This window comes from Calypte anna, chromosome 1 (assembly GCF_003957555.1).
Source record: "Calypte anna isolate BGI_N300 chromosome 1, bCalAnn1_v1.p, whole genome shotgun sequence".
Taxonomy (NCBI): domain Eukaryota; kingdom Metazoa; phylum Chordata; class Aves; order Apodiformes; family Trochilidae; genus Calypte; species Calypte anna.
The window spans coordinates 120,659,135-120,680,983 of NC_044244.1; the positions used below are offsets into that span (position 1 = coordinate 120,659,135).

A 21,849-nucleotide genomic window follows, 5' to 3' on the forward strand; every position below is an offset into this window, starting at 1 on the left:
GCCTTAGTGTGCTTCCATCTCACACGGGGAATTTGAGGCGTGTGTGTGAGTGTGTGTGTACATTGTATATTCTCACATTAAATTCTCAAAATGGTTGTCCTGGTATTTAACCAATAAATATATATAAGTGTCCTGGTTTGGGCCAGGATAAAGGTGATTTTCTGTCTTGTACTTTTGCTTTCAGCTAAGTCTCTTGTAAGTAGTTGCACTTGCTGAAATTAACAGCAAGTTTCTCAGAAAGTGTCTGCTTCTGGGACTGATAACACTCGATGTTTATAGTTACAGCCAGAGACTGGTGTGCAGAGCCAAGGACACTGCTCAGTTCTGAGGAAAATTTTGCCCTTCGGAAGATGAAAAGGAGTAAAGAGGTCACACCTGCAGCCCTCCCTTAGGGAGGAATGGACAATATAGATGCCAAAATTGACCAAACAGAGTATTCCATCCCATACATGTCATACTCGGTATAAATTTGAAGGATCATGAGGGTCAAACCCCTTTCCTTCTTTCTGCTTCCCCTTCTTTGCCTGTCCCTGTTTGCTTCAGCATCCTGGGAGGATTCTGCCCATTCCTCTGCCTGTGGTCCTGATCCGTGCCAGCCCATATCTGTGTGTTCCTGCCTCCAGCTCCCAACTGCTGCTGATTCCAGGAGTCCAGCCTGGACTTTCCCAGGGCTGCCCTGCAGCCTTGGTGGTGATGTGAGAGTTACTGGGGGAGAGGGGAAGGAACATGATATCAATTTTCCTGTATATTAGAATATATTTAGTAATTTTTCCTATTAATCATTACTGTTTCATTAAAGCTGTGTAGTTTAGTTTCCAACCCATAAGTCTCTCTCCCTTGCTCCCTCTCCTTTCTTTATCAGGGAGGGGAGGGGGGTTAATAGAGAGCATCTGATATTTGGTTTAATTGCCAGGCCAGTGTTAAACCATGACAATAAGCATGCATGCATACACAAGTATATAAATATCTTTGTTTCAGATTAAATTTACATTATCACACCCTAGTAATTTAAGATTATTCCAGTTCATCAGTAATTCCAACAGTCTTTGACTGCCCCCTTCTCAACATATATAGTACCTGAGATTCCTACCTGCCCTGCAGCTACTAACTGCTGTCTTTGAAACAGATATTTCTTGAAACTGAATTCATACAGTGAAAATAAACTAACATGTACAAAGAAATTGTAAAAAAAATAATCCTTAAAGATTACTAATAATCAAGCAAACTCAAAAAACCCCCAACAAAACAAAACAAAAACAAACAAACAAAAAAACAACCTGCAAAAAAACAAAGCAAAAAGCCTTTTATTCAAATGAAAACATACGTAGCAACAATTAACTAACTGGAAGACAGGCATATGGAGTTAAAGGAAATTGTCACAATTAAGCAGCAATTATTTAACCATCAGTCCTTTTTTTACTCCATTTTACTTCTGTTAAAATAATCAGCCATAGAATATGGCGAGATGGAGAGTGTTCTAGCAGCTGGGGTTTTCTAAGCCAGTACTGAGGGTTTTTTAATTTTAATAAAAAATTACATATCCAGAGTACATCTACTCTAATCAGGCATAGAATTTCCCTGCTTATTTTTTCCTCCCTCATGATACAGCATTAACTTGTTTTTCTTACTCTTTTGATCTACTTTTACAACAGGCATCACCATCTTACACTTCCTCACAATTACCTCCTAACTTCATCGGAGTAAGCCAATGAATTATGCAACAGAAGACCAGGCTGGAACCTGAAGATCAGCTGTGCAATTTACACAGCTGCTACCCACACAAAGCACAGAGATATCCTCTGAATATCTCTGCTGAACCCTAACTCATACATTTTCTAGGCTATGCAGCACTGTAATATCAGCCAATTAATCTGCACAACTTTGAAGAGACCTCTCCTTGCCTTTTATCTCCTCTACACTGTACTTGAATTTTCAGCAATTCCAGCAGTAGTAATTTTATTACCTGCAGAATAATACTTCTCTTCCTTGCCCAATCCACATCCCTGAACTTACAGTAAGCCTTTTAACCTGTTCTTATGGGACAAAAGGAGAGTAATGTAACCTGTATTCTGTTCAAAGGCCATCAACACAGCTAACAATAGAGAACTCCAGCTCTACATGTTATATGCTATCTGTGCATAAAACATATGCTCCAGTCATATATACCACACATCAGAGACTATGAAATTTTGGAAGAAATTGCAGAATTTACAGTATTCTCACTATTGAGAACATACTGTTAGCATTGTAATTAAAAATGTCAGCAACTGAAAAATGTACCAAGATTATTGTCAGTAGCAATTACACTATGAGAGTATGAAAATAATTCTTATCAGAAACATATATATAGAGAGAGCTGTTCGCAGCACATTTTCTTTCAGTATTTTTGCTGGAAATATGAATGCTATTTACAGCACCTCTTGGAGGATTGTATTTTTTGTGGTTTGTTTGTTTTTGTTTTTTTACAGAAACACTACCAATAGGGAAAAAAAGCCAGTCATAACCACTATAATAAATAAATAAATTAAAATGCATAATTTCCCAGTATGTTCTGTGCAGAAAGATGAATTAACAATTAGAACACTGAATACTCAACAGAATACTGCAGCAGATCTTAGCGGGTACACTCTCAAGAGTGTGGCCACAAATATAACTTGTATAAAAATATTTTACTTGTTTATGGCCTCAGTAACTTGGCTATCCCCTGTGATGAAACTCTGAAGGCCAAATGACCACATTCACAGAAAAAGCCAACTAGAATTGCAGCAAAATGCTTACTACAGTGTCTCTTCTAAAAGAGACATTGGTGCCTTCAAAGTCAGCTCAGCTGTGTATTCCCAAACAGTAGTCAGGGCCATACAGAGAAGTCTATGTCATCAATTACTAAAGACTAATTTTTTTCATGTAAAAAATAATGAAAGAAGTCAGCAGTCTGCTGAATGATTATTTGGATGTGTTCATCCAATCACATGAGTAAAGCACCAGGGCTCAGTGATGATAGAGTTGTCCATTCTAGGGTGAAACCAAGAAAAAAGTCTGGATTTGAGTGAGCTGTGGGACACAGCAAATGGCAACAGGTGACCAAGACCACAACCAGCTGGCAGGAAATACTCTTAAAATACAGTGGATGGCCACTGAACCCATGTCCCAGTCATAGGGGAAGACTGGCATCTCATGCTGCACTGGTTTCTTCTATCACTTCCTGAAAGGATTTGTATAGTAATTTGAAGTTCACATTGCTTGACTGTCACACAGCTACATCAATAGGGTACCAGTCCCACAGATGAGGTTTAACATGGCATATTCTTCAAGTACTGTAGTGCACCATAACTGCAGAAGATGGACAGGAGCAGATCTAAGAGCACACTCAAAGTGAGATGTTTGTGCCTGGGTCACAGGACCTGATGCCTCTCACGAAGCCTGAGGCAGTAAGGAGCAGTTTCCCCAACTTGTGACTTAGAAGTGACCCTGTCACTGCTTCTTTTCCATTTTGGGATGTAATCAACCACTTTAACACTTTCAGCTAAGCTGAACAGGTTGACTTTAAGGCAGAAGAGCTCACACAGTTAAGCTCTGCTATCATCAGGTAGCTGAAAGGCAGCCCAGCAGGGCTTTTGGTTGCACCTGAGCTAATTGGACTGGCTGGTGATACAGGTGTGTAGCTAAGTGTGAAAATTTCATGTGGAATGAAAAAAGGGAAATAGTTTAAAGTCTGGAAGAAACACGAAGCAGTGTGGGCTGGCCAGGCTTCTGATGCTCTAAAACAGATGTGACAATGACATCAGTTTGTCAGCTGATTTGTGGTGCCAGAGTGAGAAGTACAAGTGGATGCCCTCACTGATGCAGAACACTGTTTCTGTAAAAATGAGTCTGTGCTCATCAAAGCAGTGTGTGTTCCACACAACAACTCCAAACAAGCCCCAGGGATCAATGGAGGACAGATTCCATGGAAAAGAGCATCCAGCATTTGTGCTGCATAAATGGCAAGAAAGTCCTTTCCCATTCAAACTCCAAATTCCAAGTCTGAGAGAGAGGGGCAGTTCTCAAAGCAGAGATACTTCATTGGTGGAGTTGCTGCCTATGACCTCCATTAATTTTATTTTCCCACATATTTATTTCATTTGGAAAATATTTGTGAAAAGCTAGAACGAAATCTCTCTACATAAACACACATGCATATTTTTTAGCACCTTAGAAGACAAATTCCAACTATCTTTTCAGAATACCTTAGAATCCCTTCTCTCTGGAGAGTATTTTTTGGGAAGGACAATGTAAGGCACCTGCAAACCTGTGAAATTTGTCAAGTTGCTTCTCTTTTTCATTTATACTCCTGTAAAAACATCAGCACCCAGCATGGGGAAACAAAAGATAATCTTCCCTCACACATTTCCTTTCTGCAATATCACACTTCACGAACATGGGATATAACTTGTATTTCTGTGTGTATTTGCACAGCTATGTAGAAATGAGATCATAAGTAACACCACATCATCTTGACAGAAATTCCACGTTAAAGTGAACTGCAAATTCACAAAAAATTACTCCTTTTGAGTATATCATGACAATTTAGTTCCTTTGTCAGTATTATACAATACTTACGGAGAATGTAAAGGAAGAATTAAGAATTTGAGTGAAAATTTGAGGTAATTTAGAAGATGGACTAAATTTGGCAAAATCAATGTATTATTTCCTGACAAAATATAGAGCGTTCAGAACAGAGCCTTACAGGGAACTGGGCTATTTTCATAAAAACTTCCATTAACACTTCTAAATAGGCTTAAAAAGCTTTTAGGTGTAAATCTCACCTACCTTTAAAATTAAGTATTCATGTTAACATTTATCAAACCATTATAAACAGAGGAAGCCCAAGGATTTGGAAAGAATTAAAAATGATGATTTGGGAGCTACTACTCTACCTCCTCCTTTATAAAAACACATGCAAGACAGTGACAGAAAGCAGGTCAGCACAAAGCATATTTTTTTTGAACTTTCATGACCTGGCTGCACTGTTTCATTGTTGAAATCAAACTTCATATGAGAATAAAATTTTAAATGAAAGGTGTTACTAGTGGAAGTTATTGTATAAGGTGTTCAATATCTAATACCAAAATCTTGGACTGTCAGTGTTGTCTCCTCCCCTATACTCTCCCAGCCCACATCCCCATAAGCATCTCTACAAAACAATTTCCTTCAAAGCCAAGTTAGTAAGGTCTTAAATGAAATATGTGTGTTAAAAAACCCTAGCTTGGATCTCAAACAGATCCTGCTAAACAGTACAGAAAATCTGAATAACAGAAATACTTGCAGTAGATTTTTTTCTACTTACAGATGTTTTGGGTTGTTTTTTTCCAAAATAAGATGACATCCACTGCAAACTCCATTTTGGATGCATATACTCCAAAGATTCATGTGCATCCAAATTTCAGCATTCCCTATCAGCTGGAATTTGCCAGGTCTCCACAAACCCTGAGAGGTTCTGTGGAGGATGGACTGTCTGCACAAACTGTACATTGAAATGTAAAACTTGTTCCTTACTTTTTCTAAGCAAAGATTGTCAGGGTAAGGATCTGGAGAAGTCTCATACCCTTCTTAAAGTATTCACACTTGCAGAAAAGCAAGGTATGTTCTTGTAAATGATAAAAAATATCTCCTCAAAGTTTTTGAAATGCAAATATAATTCCAGCAAGTTACTAATTACCAGACTTGGCTTGACCATGAGAGCTCACAGGAGTTTGCAAAGTAAGAAACAAGCCATATGAAAATTAGGTGTTATCTACATATTGAACTATTACAAAAGATCCTATTTCAGATATAACTAATAGGTGTTAAAGACATTAAACATACCAGGTTCTACATGAAACATATAGATAAATTACCATATTTGCTTATTTTGCCAAATTTAACCTGTTTTTTCCACCATCTATATTTGCACACTCTGGTGAGTTTTAGCAAGCCTACACAAATTTTGGGACTCCACACATCTACCACATTATATCACAATTTCATTAGAAGTAAATGCAATGTGCCAAAAAATGCTTCCAAAATAAAGAAACCAGGCACAGAAGATTACACAAGACCACTCTGCTACTCAAGAATTCTATCCTAAGTCTATACCCCCTGGTTTTCTGCTTGAAGTATTTTCTGTACAGCCTTATCAGTGATGCAGCCAGGAGGAGTACTGTGAATAGTAATAATTCATGTAAGCAATAGTATCATTTCCTGCACTTTCAGTTGGTTAAAAGGAGGACTGTCTTGAGGCAAAATACACTCTTAAATTATATATGGGCAGAAACATGAGCACTGAAATACAGTGCAAATTCTGAACTGCCTGAATAACTTTTTTTTTGTTTACACTGGAAATACTTCAGAGAGACAGGCTTTTAGAGGAGACTAAGGATGGAATTTACAGGGAAGTTTAAGGGAAGACAGTGCCTAAATCCTTTCAATTTTAATTGGGGCAGTCATGCCTCTTAGTTACAGAGCTATGGAAAAAAATTCCACTCTGTAAGGCAAAACTGACACAAAATTCACATAGGTATCTAACCTCAACGAACCACAATTTAAAGGACAATTTTCTGGACATTAATTTTTTCCTGACTTTAGCCTTAATTTCATTGTCTTGTTATTTTAAAAATTCAGAAGATATTTACATTCCAGACATCCTGCCAGCAACAAGTGGAATAGATTTCACTATGCAATTTTTCTATCAACATAGCAAAAGATCAGGGCAATGACTTAAAATCCTTTGATTTCATTGCCAAATGAAATACTATGAAGACTTAAGCATCATGACAGGCAAACTGAGAATGTCTGTTTCTCTAATAACAGCCTTTTCATAACTATTAAAATATGATTCTTGTAAAAAATGTTAGAAAACAAGTTAATTTTTTAAAATAAGTTGCATGGAATTTCTCTTCCTCATATTTGTATTCATTCTTTGAAAGGTATAGTACTGAAAGACAGTTATTAACTTCACTGTGACAAAGAGAATACACTCAAAATACAGGAAAAAGTTTTAACCCCCAAAGTAAAACAAAATTTAGTTTTGGTTGTTTTTTTTTTAGATTTTGATTCTCAAGTTACAAGACAGCACCTAAAGAATAGTTACATGTGAACAATATCTCCCTATAGTTTTAGAATTAAATCTTTAAAGATAGTTATTTTTACAGTCAATATTAGTGATAATGCATGATAAGTTACAAGGAGCAAGTTGAAAACTGGAGCCTGGGTTTTCAAATGCTGAGCAGTATATGTAGCTTGAAAAAAAAATTAAGAAACAGAAAAGACAAGATATAATATCTTCAGAATTCTTCATGTCCTAAGTAAGAATCACTGCAAGTAAGAATACCTCTTCTACCCAGAAAAACAAATGTCTACAACTGGCAGTAAATTCCTTATGACAGGGGCCAGTGTACAAAAGGACTGACTTAGATTCCTGCCAAAAAATATAAACATATTTTTATAAAGGATCAAATATTTGGGCTCTACAGACTGGAAAGCAAACAAAATGCCCCTTTGTAAATGCTATGTGGGAGATGCTATCACATTTCCAAAGGAATGGTCAGTGACACTTGGTGTGGAACGGAAGAATTAATGTACAGGGAAATTACTTGTGTACAACATCAAAGATACCAATTATTATAATTATATTGTTTATACAACAAAGCAAGAGCATGTGTAAATGCATGATTTAGTCTATTACTATACATATGCTCTGCACTAAATGTTACTGCTGAAAAATGGAATTTAAATGGATTGCTTTACCTCCCTATGGTCCTTTTATCCTAGAACTAACATCAACTCTTTCTGTACACCACAGAATACCTAGATTCACTGATGCAACAGCCAAAACACCCAAAAAAGTGCACCCAGCTAGGTAAGAAAACTCAACGTTTGTCAAAATGCTTTTATTATTAGTGTTAGGAGTAGAGAGCCTGGTCCTTCCATCTAATAAATGCAGAATAGATGTGCCAAGAAAATTACCTAGTTCATTGGAAATTTTCATGTGACATGGCAATCTTGCTATATATCACCACTGGAATTTTTGACAACACTAGCTAGCATAAGGGCTGAATGCTTGTTAATATACTTCTTCAGATGCATATACATATTAGTAGCCAAAGTAAAAATCTTCTAAAATGTTTTTCGTATTATATTGTTGTCATAAGCTTTCATAGTGCAGAAAACCAAGGAAATCAGCCATCATTTGTACATGTTAAGTAATAATAATCATAAGATACACTGTATATGCAATTATACTGCATAGCTGAGAAGATAAATTCTCATCAGTTAAGTTCCACATATGTACAGTATGTTTGATAACAGACTTAGCTGGAGGGGATACTGAAATATTACACTAATATATGCAGAGGAGTTGACATGATGTACAGTGGCCTAAAGCTAGAAGTGGAACCCCAGAAGGAATCACAAACACACTTCTAAAAATAGGCTGCTCTCTTAATAATGGTGATCTAAGATTATTTTTGTTGTCATGTAACTAATACCTTATACTGATTTTCACTGTTCCTAAGAAACATTATACTTTAAAAAAAATGAATAATTGGTTTCTATACTGACAGTCTGTTCTTTTGTTACCAAACTTCACCTTAAAAAAGGTAATTTTAACAGCTGACCAATCCTAAATAAAATCACTGGAAACTAACATGCATCTGTTCACACAAAGAGCAATTTGCATGGTAAAAGTTTTCTTTCCTATCATATCTGTAATCTGCTTTTAAATTAAACTAAACACCCTAGACACACTATGGGAATGTTACATGCCTTGCTTCTCAAAACCCATGTTCTACACATTCCTGTAAGTTTGGAACATAATAAGATTTCCAGCTTCCAGGAAGTAATCAAACCTTAAGGAACCTTAAACCCACAAAGTCACAACAGTTCCAGCTCCCTGCAGCCCTTCAAGCCAAACCTTCTACGGCAGTAAAACCAACTATTAATAGAGCACGAGAAAGCAGAAAACACCCTAACATATATCCCAAGCCACAGCTATTTAGCCTAAATGGATATCTCCAGTGATGCTCAGAGGACTGGAGCTTGAGAACTTAAAAACTATACAGTTTCAGAAGAGAAAAGAAAAACTTAGATGTTAGAATAAATAATAATCTATAAACACACATTTCTCTACACATTTTTTCTCTACTCATGCTGATGTGCCATGACACCTCTATCTCCAATGGACACAGAACATAGGCATACATACCACAGTTTGGTGGTTAACTTGAATCACTTCATCCCCAGCATGGATTTTCTTGCACCGATCTGCAGGTGACTGAATTTAAAATAAAAGAGATGATAAAGAATACAGTTCTTACTGGTCATCATCTCTCTTTCAGCAGTATGATTCCTAAGCTATGTAAATCAGGTTAGATTGATAATGACATTCTAGATAAAGAATTAAAGAAATATTCAATAAATAAATTCATTGTTGGAGAAATATAACAAGTAGTATTGTACAGAATACAATCAAATGTTAAGAAGGGAGTTGGTTTGGTTTTTTTTATTACAGGGTAACTGAGTCCTAAGGATTTCTTTTTCATTTCATTCTGCCAAAAGAGTGCATGACATCTCTTAAGTCCTGCTTTAAGCCAAATTTTGGCTTTTGAATTTTGAATCTTTTATGACTAATTGGCAATTCCTCATAGACAAATTCTCCAACATTGCCTTGTAGTTTTGTAATGTTTCAATACGTTGCAGAGAAATTCAGTAAATTAGTATTCTTCCAAGAGTACACAAGGAGAGAGGATTAGGATAGGTAACAATTTGGAAGTTAATATGAGTTACATAGTAACTTAGTTTCCCAGTCACTATTAGAGTGAAAGAAATGCACTGAATTCCTACAGAGATCACACTTTCAAAAACCAAAAGTAGTTATCTTCTTTGCTTTTGCCTCAAAAAATACTCCAGGAGAACAAAACAAAATCCAAAGTAAAAACCTCTCAACAAATAAACTCTGACCCACCGCCATAACACAATAGCCCCCCGCCAAACTTTCCTTTCTTCTGCCTTCTGTATTTACAGTAGACCAACTGTTTTCTGATGGAAAATAACCCTAATTTTGAGGAAAATAAGTTCCTTCACAGGTCTTAGTAGGGTAACAACACTTTGCTGTTTCTCCCAAGGCTGTGACTGCCAGGCTGCAAAGGCACTAAATCAACTTAATCAAATCCGTAGGCAGTGAGATGGACGTTTTGAAAAAACTCAAGTTGATCAGGAGAAGGTTTCCAAAAAGCTACTAGGAATTTTACAGAAAGGAATTAAATTCAATTCAATTTTAAATGAGATAGCATCTAGAGACTATGCTCCAGGCCTTGACATATGGACTGTTTGTAAAAACCTATGTACCACATTTTCATTCAAAATATATGTCCCATAGGTATGCCATGACTTTCTAGTACAATTCTATGTGATTCATGGCCTAAGTTAAAGACAGTGTTTAAATTGAAGATATATAAGAAAAACATGAGGCTGAAAGAAGGGTCACTGATGACTCAGTGCTAGGAGACATTTCTCAGAACATCCTAAATCAAGCTTGTTCTTCATTAACATAAAGAACAGAAGATTTGACTTGTTGTGTGTCATTTCAGCACTAAAGGTGTTAGCTATGTGAAAAATTTTAACACTGGTGACGATGTTCTATTGATCTACCTACTTTCACTACTCAGACTTACTCATTCATACCTCTAAAAATCTTTATCTTTCTGCTATGTAATACTGCTGGTTTTTAGCTCAGATGTGCATAGACCTAAGACTCTCAGAATATCAGTGCAACTGCATCTTGTGTCATTGGCCTTGAACTCTACAGACTTATGTTTGTATTATGATACAAACTTGCTCTTGTATTGAGTTCAGCACTCGCAGCTTCAATCTTGACCAAACACATATTTGTTTGCCAGCCAATAAATATGGTCTGAGACCCTTCAAACTAGAGAAATCTACTTTAAAAATAAGGCATTGCAATTATGCTTTGAGCACACTGAAAAGCATGGTAAAAATAATTTATAGAGGAGTCTCAAGGCTGTGGTCTTATGAAGAAGTTGCAACTCTTGTTCCTTACCACTTTTTTCTCCCAAGAAGACAGACCTTGCTGTAAAGAAACAGTATCTTTTATCATCACTATTTATCATCACTATTAATTGAAAAATTGATAAGTTCTTTCTTTTTTTCAGATGTATACACTGGTCATTTAGCAAAGCATCCATTGAAGAAACCCTAGTAAGTGGAATGAATTGTGTCACATCACAGCTTTATGTTCAATAGCTGGTAATCTGGTTCAGCAAGGAGTTGAACAACAGATGGAAATTACTTGTCACTGAGGTTCACACACTGATACTATACAAGGTATTCAGAATCTGCTTGGAATTTAATCTTCGGAATCAATTTAGTTTTGTCCTTTAGGCTAAATCTTGTCTTTGTCCCATTCCTCCAGCATACTCATAATTTCTGAAAGACTAGTTTAGACCTCCTGGAGCACACTTGTTTGCTGTGTGTTCAGCATGGAGACCTTTGTGCTATTTTTTCCAAAAGGCCTCTCTTCCCTGAGATCTAAGGGAAACATACAAACTCAACCAGTGCACAGTGCATCAGGATACTGGGAACATCCCCTTCAAAGTTACACTGCTGCTGGAAATGCACTGCATGCTATTACTGATGAAAAACTATTTTTCTATTGGAAAACCAAATTATAGAATGTCCATGTTTGAAGAATACATTTGTTCTGTGAATTAAAAAAATCTCTCCAACATGCTCTAAAAGGGCTCTCTACTCAACAAGACAGCTGTAATCTCTTGCTGGACCAATACACCCTTTAGATTTCTTATTCCCAAACAAAGGAGAGAAGATAACAACCAGAAAGCTCAGCTTGCTCTAATGCTACAGGACCACCAGTGAGAAGCTCTTGCAGGGCAGTGACCTGTGAGGAACTCTGCTCTCTCACAGTTCACATTTCAGAGCTCAGCTGCTTTGAACTGCAGGGCTGATATGTTCAGAGAAATGAATCCTAACACTGAGCCAGCAAGATCCAAGCTCTAATGGGCTTTGTAGCTGGACAAACACCTTGAATGGCCAACAGAAAAAGCAGAACTGTGGTTAAAAAGCCAACATTACCTTAATGTGGCTAGCACTGCCATGCTACTGTGTTAACTGAAAAAGACAAGTGCTTCTCTATGATTTTTAAGAAAAGTCTCAGACAAAAAGTTGTGCCAATGTGTCAACTGCAAGGGCAGAATTCAAAAGAAGGAAGCCACAACATTTTGTTCCAAGAGAAGAGAATTAAACATGTCAACATCAACAGGTCAAATCGCATCTGCACCACCATGATTCTCTGGCCACGTCACTTAGATGTTTCTCCTCCCATCTATTAGATTCATCCCTTTTTTGTTTGTTTGGGTTCTGTTTTGTTTGTTTGAGTGTTTGCTTTCTTAAAGGAAGCAGCTAGCTTTAGTGTTTTTAGAAGCAGAATACATCTTATTTTATCTAAGGCATTACTCTTTTTCCACAAAGGCTTTACACACAACAGGTTTTTCCCCTAGATAACAGACTGCAGTTTCTCAGTTCACTGTGAGCACCTCCAGGGTTTTAAAGTGAGTGAAAGTCAGTAACGAAAGCAGAAAAGTCATCACGACTGAAGCTTCCTGATGTGGCTTTAAATTACACTCATGAATCACAAAAGATAAGAGTTTTGAGGGAATGCATTAAGATTTTATTTTTATCTTTGCCCCTGGGAAATTAAATTCAATATTAGTAAGTCATGGAGAGAAATGGTTCTTTTTTTAAATCTGAGAGAAATACAACTGTAAAAACCACCCTCTTTCTTTCATATGTTTCCTAAATTAAGCTCAACTATGGTTCTATTGTTTTTGTTTAGTTTTGCTCTTTCACCAATGGTATCTGTAGCTGTAGGTCTGACTCCCTAGAATTTTGATTTCAAAACTGCAATTCTTTATATGTTCCTTGTTCTCAGACAGGTGTCATTCATGGAAGCTGAACCACAGGTATTATCTATCAGGTATAGGAAACCCTGCCTCATATCAGAAGAAAAAAGAAAGAGGAAAGGCTATCGGTTTGCAGTTCCTATGGAGGAATGAAAATAATCCTCCTGTTTTACTGAGACAATAACAGAACCTCACAACGAGTCAGGGGCAGCATTTGTAAATCCAGTGCAGGCAGCTCACATTTTCAATTGCATGCCACAGTATTGGCATAGAACAAACATTTCTAACAGCTTCATTTTAAGAAAATGCCATCAGTATCTCTGAAAGGAACCGCCTACACCATTATGGAACAGTGTTGTTTAGTGGCTTACTCCATGTTTAGTGAAGATTATGGATAGAAGCCTTTCCATCCAAAATGGCAATTTTCTCACTTCCTAATGGACAGCTTGTTCTCTAAATATGGTGTACAAGGAATGGAGGTTGTATTTTAAAGTTAGTCTATAAGTAGTCTATTATATTTTGCTTGCTGTTTAATACCTGCAGTGAGAATTAGTACACCAGCAATGTGTTCCTTTCTACAGGCATTACACAGAAGTTCATGCAGAAATAGATGGTTATTTGTCAATGTGAAGGGATGTCCTCATTTCCATGCATTTATTTATTACAAAATAAAGCTTGATTGATGGAAAATATAAAAGCTGTTTGTCTGATACTGCAGCAAACTTCAGCATATCAGCCTATACATAATAAAGACATTTATCTCTTATTCACAGAGTGAGGTAACTCCAAGACAGCTGCTTCCTATCTTGATCAACTGCAGCATTTTAGGTGTCTTGCAAGAACAAATCAAACCAGATTCCCCTGGTTGTCAGCTGAGAAAAACTTTTAATTCTGAGATAAAGAAGCACAAGCATTTCTGACGTCCAACATGCTACTGGTCCTCAACAGCCAACTAGCACACTTTTGCAAGCAAAATGTAGTCTACAGCAAAGGGAAAGCATAACCACAGGTAAGGTCGAAAAGGCTCCCAGGTCTGAACATACAGTATTAACAATACTTACATTTTCTGTTGTTCCAGTAATTACATGGAGACCATCATATGTTGATTTAATGTACATACCCTAAGAAAAAGACATCATGGGAAAGAATTTTAAAGTGTTTCACAAACCATCACCATCCAAACATAACTTGCATATGTCTAAAAGAAAAGCCTTTTCTTTTTTCTTTTCCTTAAAAAGAAAAAAAAAATGGACTTTTAATATATGCCAAGAGGAATTTCTTGCTGGACAAGTAAGTGCTTTCTGATGCACTTTCAGAACAGATAAAATGATTCTGGTCCTAATTAGCAAGAGCAAAATAAAACTTTTACCACAGTCGTCTCCATAAATACTACCCAGTTTTTCTAATAGACTTCTTCAACTACAAATACAACACCGCTTAAGTGCAAAAATCCCAGAGATAAAAATTGCCTTAGGATGATAAATACTTCCCTTTGTCTTTGAAAGCTACAGATGACTTCACAAGATCTAGAGTTCCTGGGATGCATGTGCTGCAAACATAAGTTTCAAAATGATAACCAATACTCTGAAGTGTTAGCATAGCTTCACTCATCTCAGTGAACCAGACAGCTATAAAACTCTAAAATGTGAATATAAAACTTAAATGTGACCTTTTTTTGTTATCCCACTGCTTTCAAAAATATATGGAAAAAGAGAGATAGTATATAAACAGACAGAAGTTCCTGCATGGCTTTTCATCAAGTCTAAATTAAAACATTTCAACAGCATTCACTAAGAAAATGAGAAAAGGAAAAGGGAGAGAAAACTGGCATACACTGAGCATTCAGCAACTGCTAAGCACTCTCCCCCAAGATGGTTCATAGAAAGTAGGTAAATTTTGAGTATGTGAGTAAACATTATCTCCAAAACCTACTTTTCCCCCTTTTATTCAGACTGACACAAAGCTCTCTGTTCCGAGCTGAGGAGCAGGGTGCACTCATTGCTTATTAACTATGGTAAAGAGGCAAAGAAGACTCTTGGTTGGACTAATCTAATTTGGCATGGGAACTCACAGACATTTTGGTAGTGGGGCAAGGAAGTATCATGTAAAAAAGTATATGATCATCCCAGTGAAAAATAGGGACTTTATGAGGTTTTCTTTTGGGGGGCTTTAGGGGGACAAAGGAGGAGAGGGCAGACACCTCAAAACCAAACTTCTATTTGGCTCTGCACAATACATAGCAGTAATGGCATAAAATCCAGTTGTCACATTTGGCTGTCACAGCTAGAAGAGAACAAAGCAAGAATATGCTCATTACTACAGAGATATAAAACCTCAAGCATCAATCTTCCACCTTCCAGTTCCTCCATGCACCTTCAGCAATTTTTCTATCCCTTGGCTCCTTGCTTAACTATGTTATCTCAAATACAGAATGGCAATTTCTTATAAGTTTATCCTCACAACACCCCTGTGAGGTAGGGAAATGCTGATATACATACATTTTACAACAGGTAAATGAGCCACAACAAGAGATGGATATATTGGAATCTGTCATTTGGTACTCATACCTACCCAAAACCACCAATAGACAGGACTTAAATCCCTCTAAGGATCTCAATCTAAGTGACATGATCCTACAGCCTGAGACATGGAAAATGCTGAAATCATGGTGACTTCACGGCGACAGGAACTATGAGTCAGTTCCCCATAGAGAGAGATTTCTGAAGAAAGTCACGTCTACGTTTTTTTTTTGACAGTGAGTTACTGCTTTCAGCTTAAAACATCAGGGTGAAAGCTGAGGATAAGTCTCACAGTTAATGATTACACAGTGCTTAGATTTGTGCAAAGCATTATTCTGAAGGATAGCGAAGTCATCCAAGTATGCTGTCCTGGAGAAGTGCAATTCACATCTAATCCAGTCTTCTCTAGAAATTTAAAAGATTTTGAAGAAGCAAAAGAGGAGGAAGATTTTTTTTATAGAATTTTCTTTAAAGGCTAAGACAAAGATTTGAACACATTGGGAAAGAGAAGGAAGACAGTAGCTGCAAAAAAAAGACATTATTTATATTCAACACATGGAAAATTAATAAAGGTTACACTATGCCACATTAATTTTACAAGAGCAAACATTAGTCTGTTTACAAACCAGCTATTAAATGGGGACAGGTAACATTTTGCAACTGAAAGATGGGCTAAAGTTTCACCCATATTCCTCCACACCTTGTTTTAAGTGAACAAAACATGGGTTAGCATACAGAGGAGAGAATGTTTCTGGCTCATGGTTTGATCCTGAATGGAAATAAGAATACCGTAGACATTTACAAGTTTTCCCCTCTCTGCCTCCTTGTGGCTGCACAATATCAGCACTACTTCTTGTGATCAAGAATTCAGGGCAGATTACTGTGTGTGCTCTTCATTGGTATAAAAAAAAATTAGCAGATACACATCCTAGGTATCCAAAGATAACACCACTGCCCCTATGAATTTACAAGAATCTGTTAGATCAAATAAAAGGAAAGATAATTCAGTTAACATAATTTAAAAAGCTTTAAGGCAACCACCTTAGGAATTAAGAACCAATGTATAACTAGATTGAAAACTGGGTAACTCATACTTAATTACATCACAGATTGTCCTTCCTGATCAGTTAGGGGCAGAAGTATAAATTCAAACCATACATTTTATCTTGGTGCAAATAATTATTCAGTTAAGGGTTAGAAAAGAAACCTTGTACACTTTTATCTTTTTTTTCTTTTTCCTATTTCCAATTCTTAAAGATTGAAAAGAGAATCCAATAGTCTTTTAAGATATTTTACACAAAGCTAGATGGAAAAGAAAAGAACATAGTTCAATTTTATCACACACATAACTGAATTTTTCCTCTTTCTCTGTGATATTATCTTAATGGAGTCCTCCAAAATTGCATGTGCCTCTTTAACCCTAAACAGTTCTCAGAATCCCGTTCACTATTTTTTCCCAGTTCCTCCAATGTTTCAAGCCAAATAATTCAGGAGAAATATTAGGAACAGTGGTACATTGGATTCCTGGAAAATACTTTCTGGCTAGGCACCTTTAACCAGCTGTAACATTCTGCTGTATCTTCAACTTGTATTTTGTGATTGCTTTTACACATGAGAGGCTCATTTCATGTTTGCTTCAGCAGGCAAAGAGGAACTCAGAACAATCAGTCTCACATCCTGGTGGAGAGAGTAGAAGTACACAAAGGTAGAAACCTTTGTGTTTCTAGCAAGCTAGGTGAATATTTGCTACTTGAAATCATATTATAATTCCTGAACTGACCAGAATCAAAATGATAATACAAAGATGAAAGAGAAAAAAAAAAATTCAGGCTTAAACTTTGACACAGTTCTTTGATATTCTGTTCTGTATTATAAACAAGCAAATAAATAAAAAAAGAAACAGTTGAAGAAAAAGTTCCCAAGGAAAAGGTAGCTAAAACTTTGTTACCTGCTTTTTGTCTCACAGGAGGCATACAGAGGTGTGCTTCTTTCCTAAATTCACTAATTGTTCTCAGTCTAGCACTAATATTTTAAACTCTATTTCATGGCAAAATATAATACCTAAGATAGTCAGTTTTGTATCTTTCTAGAACATCAATAGTGCAAAAACATACAAAATTAAATTCTGCATAATGATACTGATAAAACAACTTCCAAATCCTCCAAGAAAAATGAAACAACAACCAACCAACCAACCAACCAACCAAAAAAACAAAAACAAAAACAAACAAAAAAAACCCCCCCCAAAAAACCAAAAGACCAAACTGATTACTTGTGAGAGCATATTAGTGACTGTAAAGCTGGCCACATTAATCTATTTCAGAGCTTTTTAGAAGGTTTGTCTATACTAACAAGTCCCTTTTCACCCTTACTTTCCAAGCACTGCAGACCATATCTCTTCCTGCAGCAACACTGGAGAACATGTGGATGCAGCCTGTCACATCACACCTAAGCAGACCAGAATAGAGGAAAGAAAAATAAAGGAGGAAACCCCCTAAAACCAATACCAAACCCGACCCATCCATAATGTTGCCTTACTTGGTATACAAAAGTTTCCCCATATCACAGTGAAAACATTTTCTGCTTGCCAGGTTAGTTAATTGTTTTTCTGATAGGTGTTAATTATTTTAGTATCTGTAAGATGCTGTAAGCACTGCAACACAATTACCTTTCCTTCTGCATTAAGGATTTTGTCTGGTAATTTATATTTCTCTGACTGGAACTTAAGTTTCCAAAAAAAAAAAAAAAAAAAAAAAGGTCAAACGTAAGTGAAAGAATTATTTGTGTCAATTAAATCTTGTGGTTAAACTTGCAAAAACTCCAACCATTTCCTCAGTTCTGTTGTGCATTTACCATATGAGTTTAAGGAAATCTCACTGTTTTCCAAATGTTTTATTTTCTTCTCTTCTCCTTTGCTTTTTCATTCATTGATCTGCTTTAGCTTCTCAGATATTAAATGTGAGACATGTTAGAAATTCTGCTTATTCTAGGTGACAAAAAAACTTCCCAATCAGCAGTCATCCTTGTCCATTTCCTTCTTGAAGTCTTTTTATCTTTATAGATCTTATTTAGTGATTGGTAGAGTTAGCACAGAACTATCATGTGGGTCAAAATTCTGAAAGAAAGTTGACAGTAATCCATTTTTCCATCTCTGTTGTTGCACAAATCCTGGAAGAAGGTCCAGAAGTTATCAAGCTTCACACTTATCCAAGTGCTCCTGATATGCAGAGGATATGCCCAACACCAAGCTGCATCATTATTTCTTAAACTGACACGCTTTGCATTCAGCAGGGCAGTGCTGATATGTATTTGCTGTATCATAATTGAAAGATTTAGTTTAAAAACCAAACAAACAGCCCAGCAAACCAAAGATAAAGCTTTCATACAGAGAACCAAGAGCAATCTGACAAAGATGATCTGTTAGTAAGACTGGCACTGCAAGAAACTGAAAGCCATGGTATTTCTCCTCCAGGTGCAAATTTAGCATCCTTAGTTCCTGCTCTGGAGAGCTCACACTCTAGAGGACAGCTTAATACAGAGGCAACAGAATACTGGGGAACAGGGAAGATGAAGGGGGGGCAGGGAAAAGACCATATCAAAATAGCATTGTATCCTTCTGAGGCTTGTACAGTTGGTATTTTCCATTTTTGAAAAATACAGATAGTAATTTTATGACAATGCCATAGTAGCCCTCAGTCAGCATGAGGACTGTGTTCAGCTGGCTCACAAATAGTATGAAAAAACAAACCCTGCCTTAGGAGTTTCCAGTTTAAACAGACAAAACAGACAGAGGGTATAAAACAGAGGCACAGAGGGAGAAGAGATTCTCTGTCTGATCAGCTACCTAGCAGGAACAGACCCACAAAACACCTTCTTATTTACAAAACTACTGCTCAACATTTTTCAGTCACTGGAGACTGACACCATCTACAGAAAGACTTAGATAAGAACAAAATAAACCAAAAGCAACAAAAGGGTCACAAGATAAAAAGGAAAATACAGATGAGCTCAGACAAAAATGGACAGAACTCCCAAAAAAAAGGTGTTTGAGAGAAAGGGTAAAACAATTTATTTATTACAGAAGAACATAGGATTCTGAAAGGTTGACTAGAATGAACTGGAAGAAGAGAGACAATTACAGAAGAAAGAGGGAGGAAAGATTCTAAAAAAAGCTGAAATCCTGGAAGACTAATTTGAAATGGATTCAGAGATAAAAAAGAAAGCCAGTGGAGAAAGGAAAGCAAATACCAGACTAAAACTAAGGATGAGGCAATATTTGCTCATCCAAATATCTGTTTGTGGCTTTGTTGGGTTTTTTTTTCTCATATTTTAATCATCATTTGCCAAAAAAAAAAGAGCAAAAATATTTATTTAGTGTACAACTGATCTAAAAGCCTTGGCATATGAAATCTGTCAAAAATATGAGCCCAACCAAAATCCAACAATCCCAAAACCAAAATGTTCTCCAAAACTACACCATCCAAACAACTTCCAAAACTGCTGCAAAGTGCACAGCAGCAGTCCTTTTTATTCAAGCAAATGTAATGAGAATAAATTTGGTAAAAAGTTGCAAGAGCTCTTTCATTACACAAAAAATGGTCAACTGTCTTCTGACCACCTTCCCACCTCCAAGGGTTGTGAGAAGAGATACTATTAATGCTGTAAATTTGTAGAGCTGTAACTGTTATGATTGTTGGCTTTCTCCATGCACTGGGTGGCAGATGTTTGAGGAAACAAAAGATCAATGGTCAACTATTGAATAACACGGGGTGGCTGCACTGAGTCTTTAGAAGAACCTAATTAAGCATGCAGAGTTCTTACAATCAAATTCAATACACTACTTCTTAGCAGTACTGTAGAGCCCTTGAATAACTTATGAAATAGCTTTGTATCTCAGAGATACTATGAAGCATATTCCAGAATTTGACAGGCTCTGTACATATGCCCACGCAAACTTCTTGGTTAAACTGATCTTAGTAATTTAAATCCCTTCAGACTTCAAGATCCTAGAACAATCTGAACCATTTTTCAGAAACTGGTACGAACAGCAAGAACTTCTCACACAGTTCTTCCTGTTAGCTCAACTCTTTGCATACATCCGTCAGCCTCACAAAACACCTCCCTGTTGGCCCAGCTGCAGGAGAAACCAAACTACCATGAGCAATCAAGCTACTTTCAGACTTTAAAATAAAGTCTCTTATTCCTTTCCATATAGATAACTTATTTTCAATTTCACTTTCTCATCCTGGGTGATGGTTTCTATTAACTGCGTACTTCTTACCAGCCCTTCACTTGGCTTGATGTTTGTAAGCTGGATCACTTCAAGGTGAGCAGACTGGGAAACCAGTGGATCAGAAGAGAGGGAGATAATGTGATCGCAGACCCCGGACAGAGTTTTACACTAGCAAGGAAAAAAAGAAAATTAAATGTCACAATAAGCATCTGACTGCTAAGTGTTTGCTTATCAACTTACAATCTAAAGCACTACATTTTAAAGTACATATTAAATCACATTGCTGAATCTACAAGAGAGAGGCAGTGAAGGAACAGCTTGCAGTAGCTCAGAACAAAATCCATTTTCCTGGGAGAGCAAGAGGCAAATCCTTTTGCATCTGAATAGAGAGAAAATGGGGCTTTGTGAACTGTTCCCACACCCCCTCAGTGCTAAGTGCCCAGGCTCTAGGCTGTGTTCAGGCAGGCAGAGAGCTTGTGGTGAGCTCCAGTCCCCTTCTCTGCCCACACCTTCTGCGAAGACATCAAGTGCCCCAAAAATCCCACTAATTTCCATTATACATGCAGATGTTAAGCACAGATTAAAATCTTAACTATTACAGGTAACTCCCGTTAACTCTTTAATTTATTCTATTCTAATAAAACGTGCTAATTGACTTTGGACTGAGTTTCTTATGTTCTGCTGCTGCCAAACCCGGTTTACTACTGCAGGCATGAAGATTACAATAGATGATGGGATAATTCTTAAATCTGTTACCCTTGGCAGCCTCTTCGTGGTAAGACAGAAATAAAGAAGTTACTAATAAGGCTGGGACTGTCAAATGAGTACCAGGTATCTCATCTTTCACTCTTTTCCCAGAAGCAGGCAAGCTGGGATTTTTTCCCTTGCATTCTTTCAAATTTCTGTAAGCAAGCGATTTCCAAGAGTTTCCATGTATTCCGTGAAGTCCCCTTTTAGTAACTAAAACCGATTTCTCGGCTCAGGTTTCCAAATGTGCGTTTTGTCAGCACATTCAAGGATTAGGACATTCTTCTGGTCCCAAAACTGTGAGTACCTCCAAAACCAATTAGGAAGAAGTTTAACTGCTCTCAGATTCATAAGATGAAAGCTAACAAGTCTCCTCAACTGATTGAAACACAACTGCACA

General features: G+C 36.9%; 1 protein-coding gene across 4 annotated transcripts in view; it reads right to left on the reverse strand.

Moving 5' to 3' along the window:
- The window catches only part of CNKSR2 (connector enhancer of kinase suppressor of Ras 2), a 218,128-nt gene that overhangs the window by 110,702 nt on the left and 85,577 nt on the right, over positions 1-21,849 (reverse strand). For all 4 annotated transcript variants that reach the window (XM_030448679.1, XM_030448671.1, XM_030448663.1 and 1 more), the window contains exons 6-8: positions 20,751-20,870; positions 14,012-14,071; positions 9,221-9,289 (exon numbers count right to left, since the gene is read on the reverse strand). In XM_030448679.1, the coding sequence (XP_030304539.1) occupies positions 9,221-9,289; positions 14,012-14,071; positions 20,751-20,870 (249 nt within the window). The remainder of the gene's footprint in view (positions 1-9,220; positions 9,290-14,011; positions 14,072-20,750; positions 20,871-21,849) is intronic.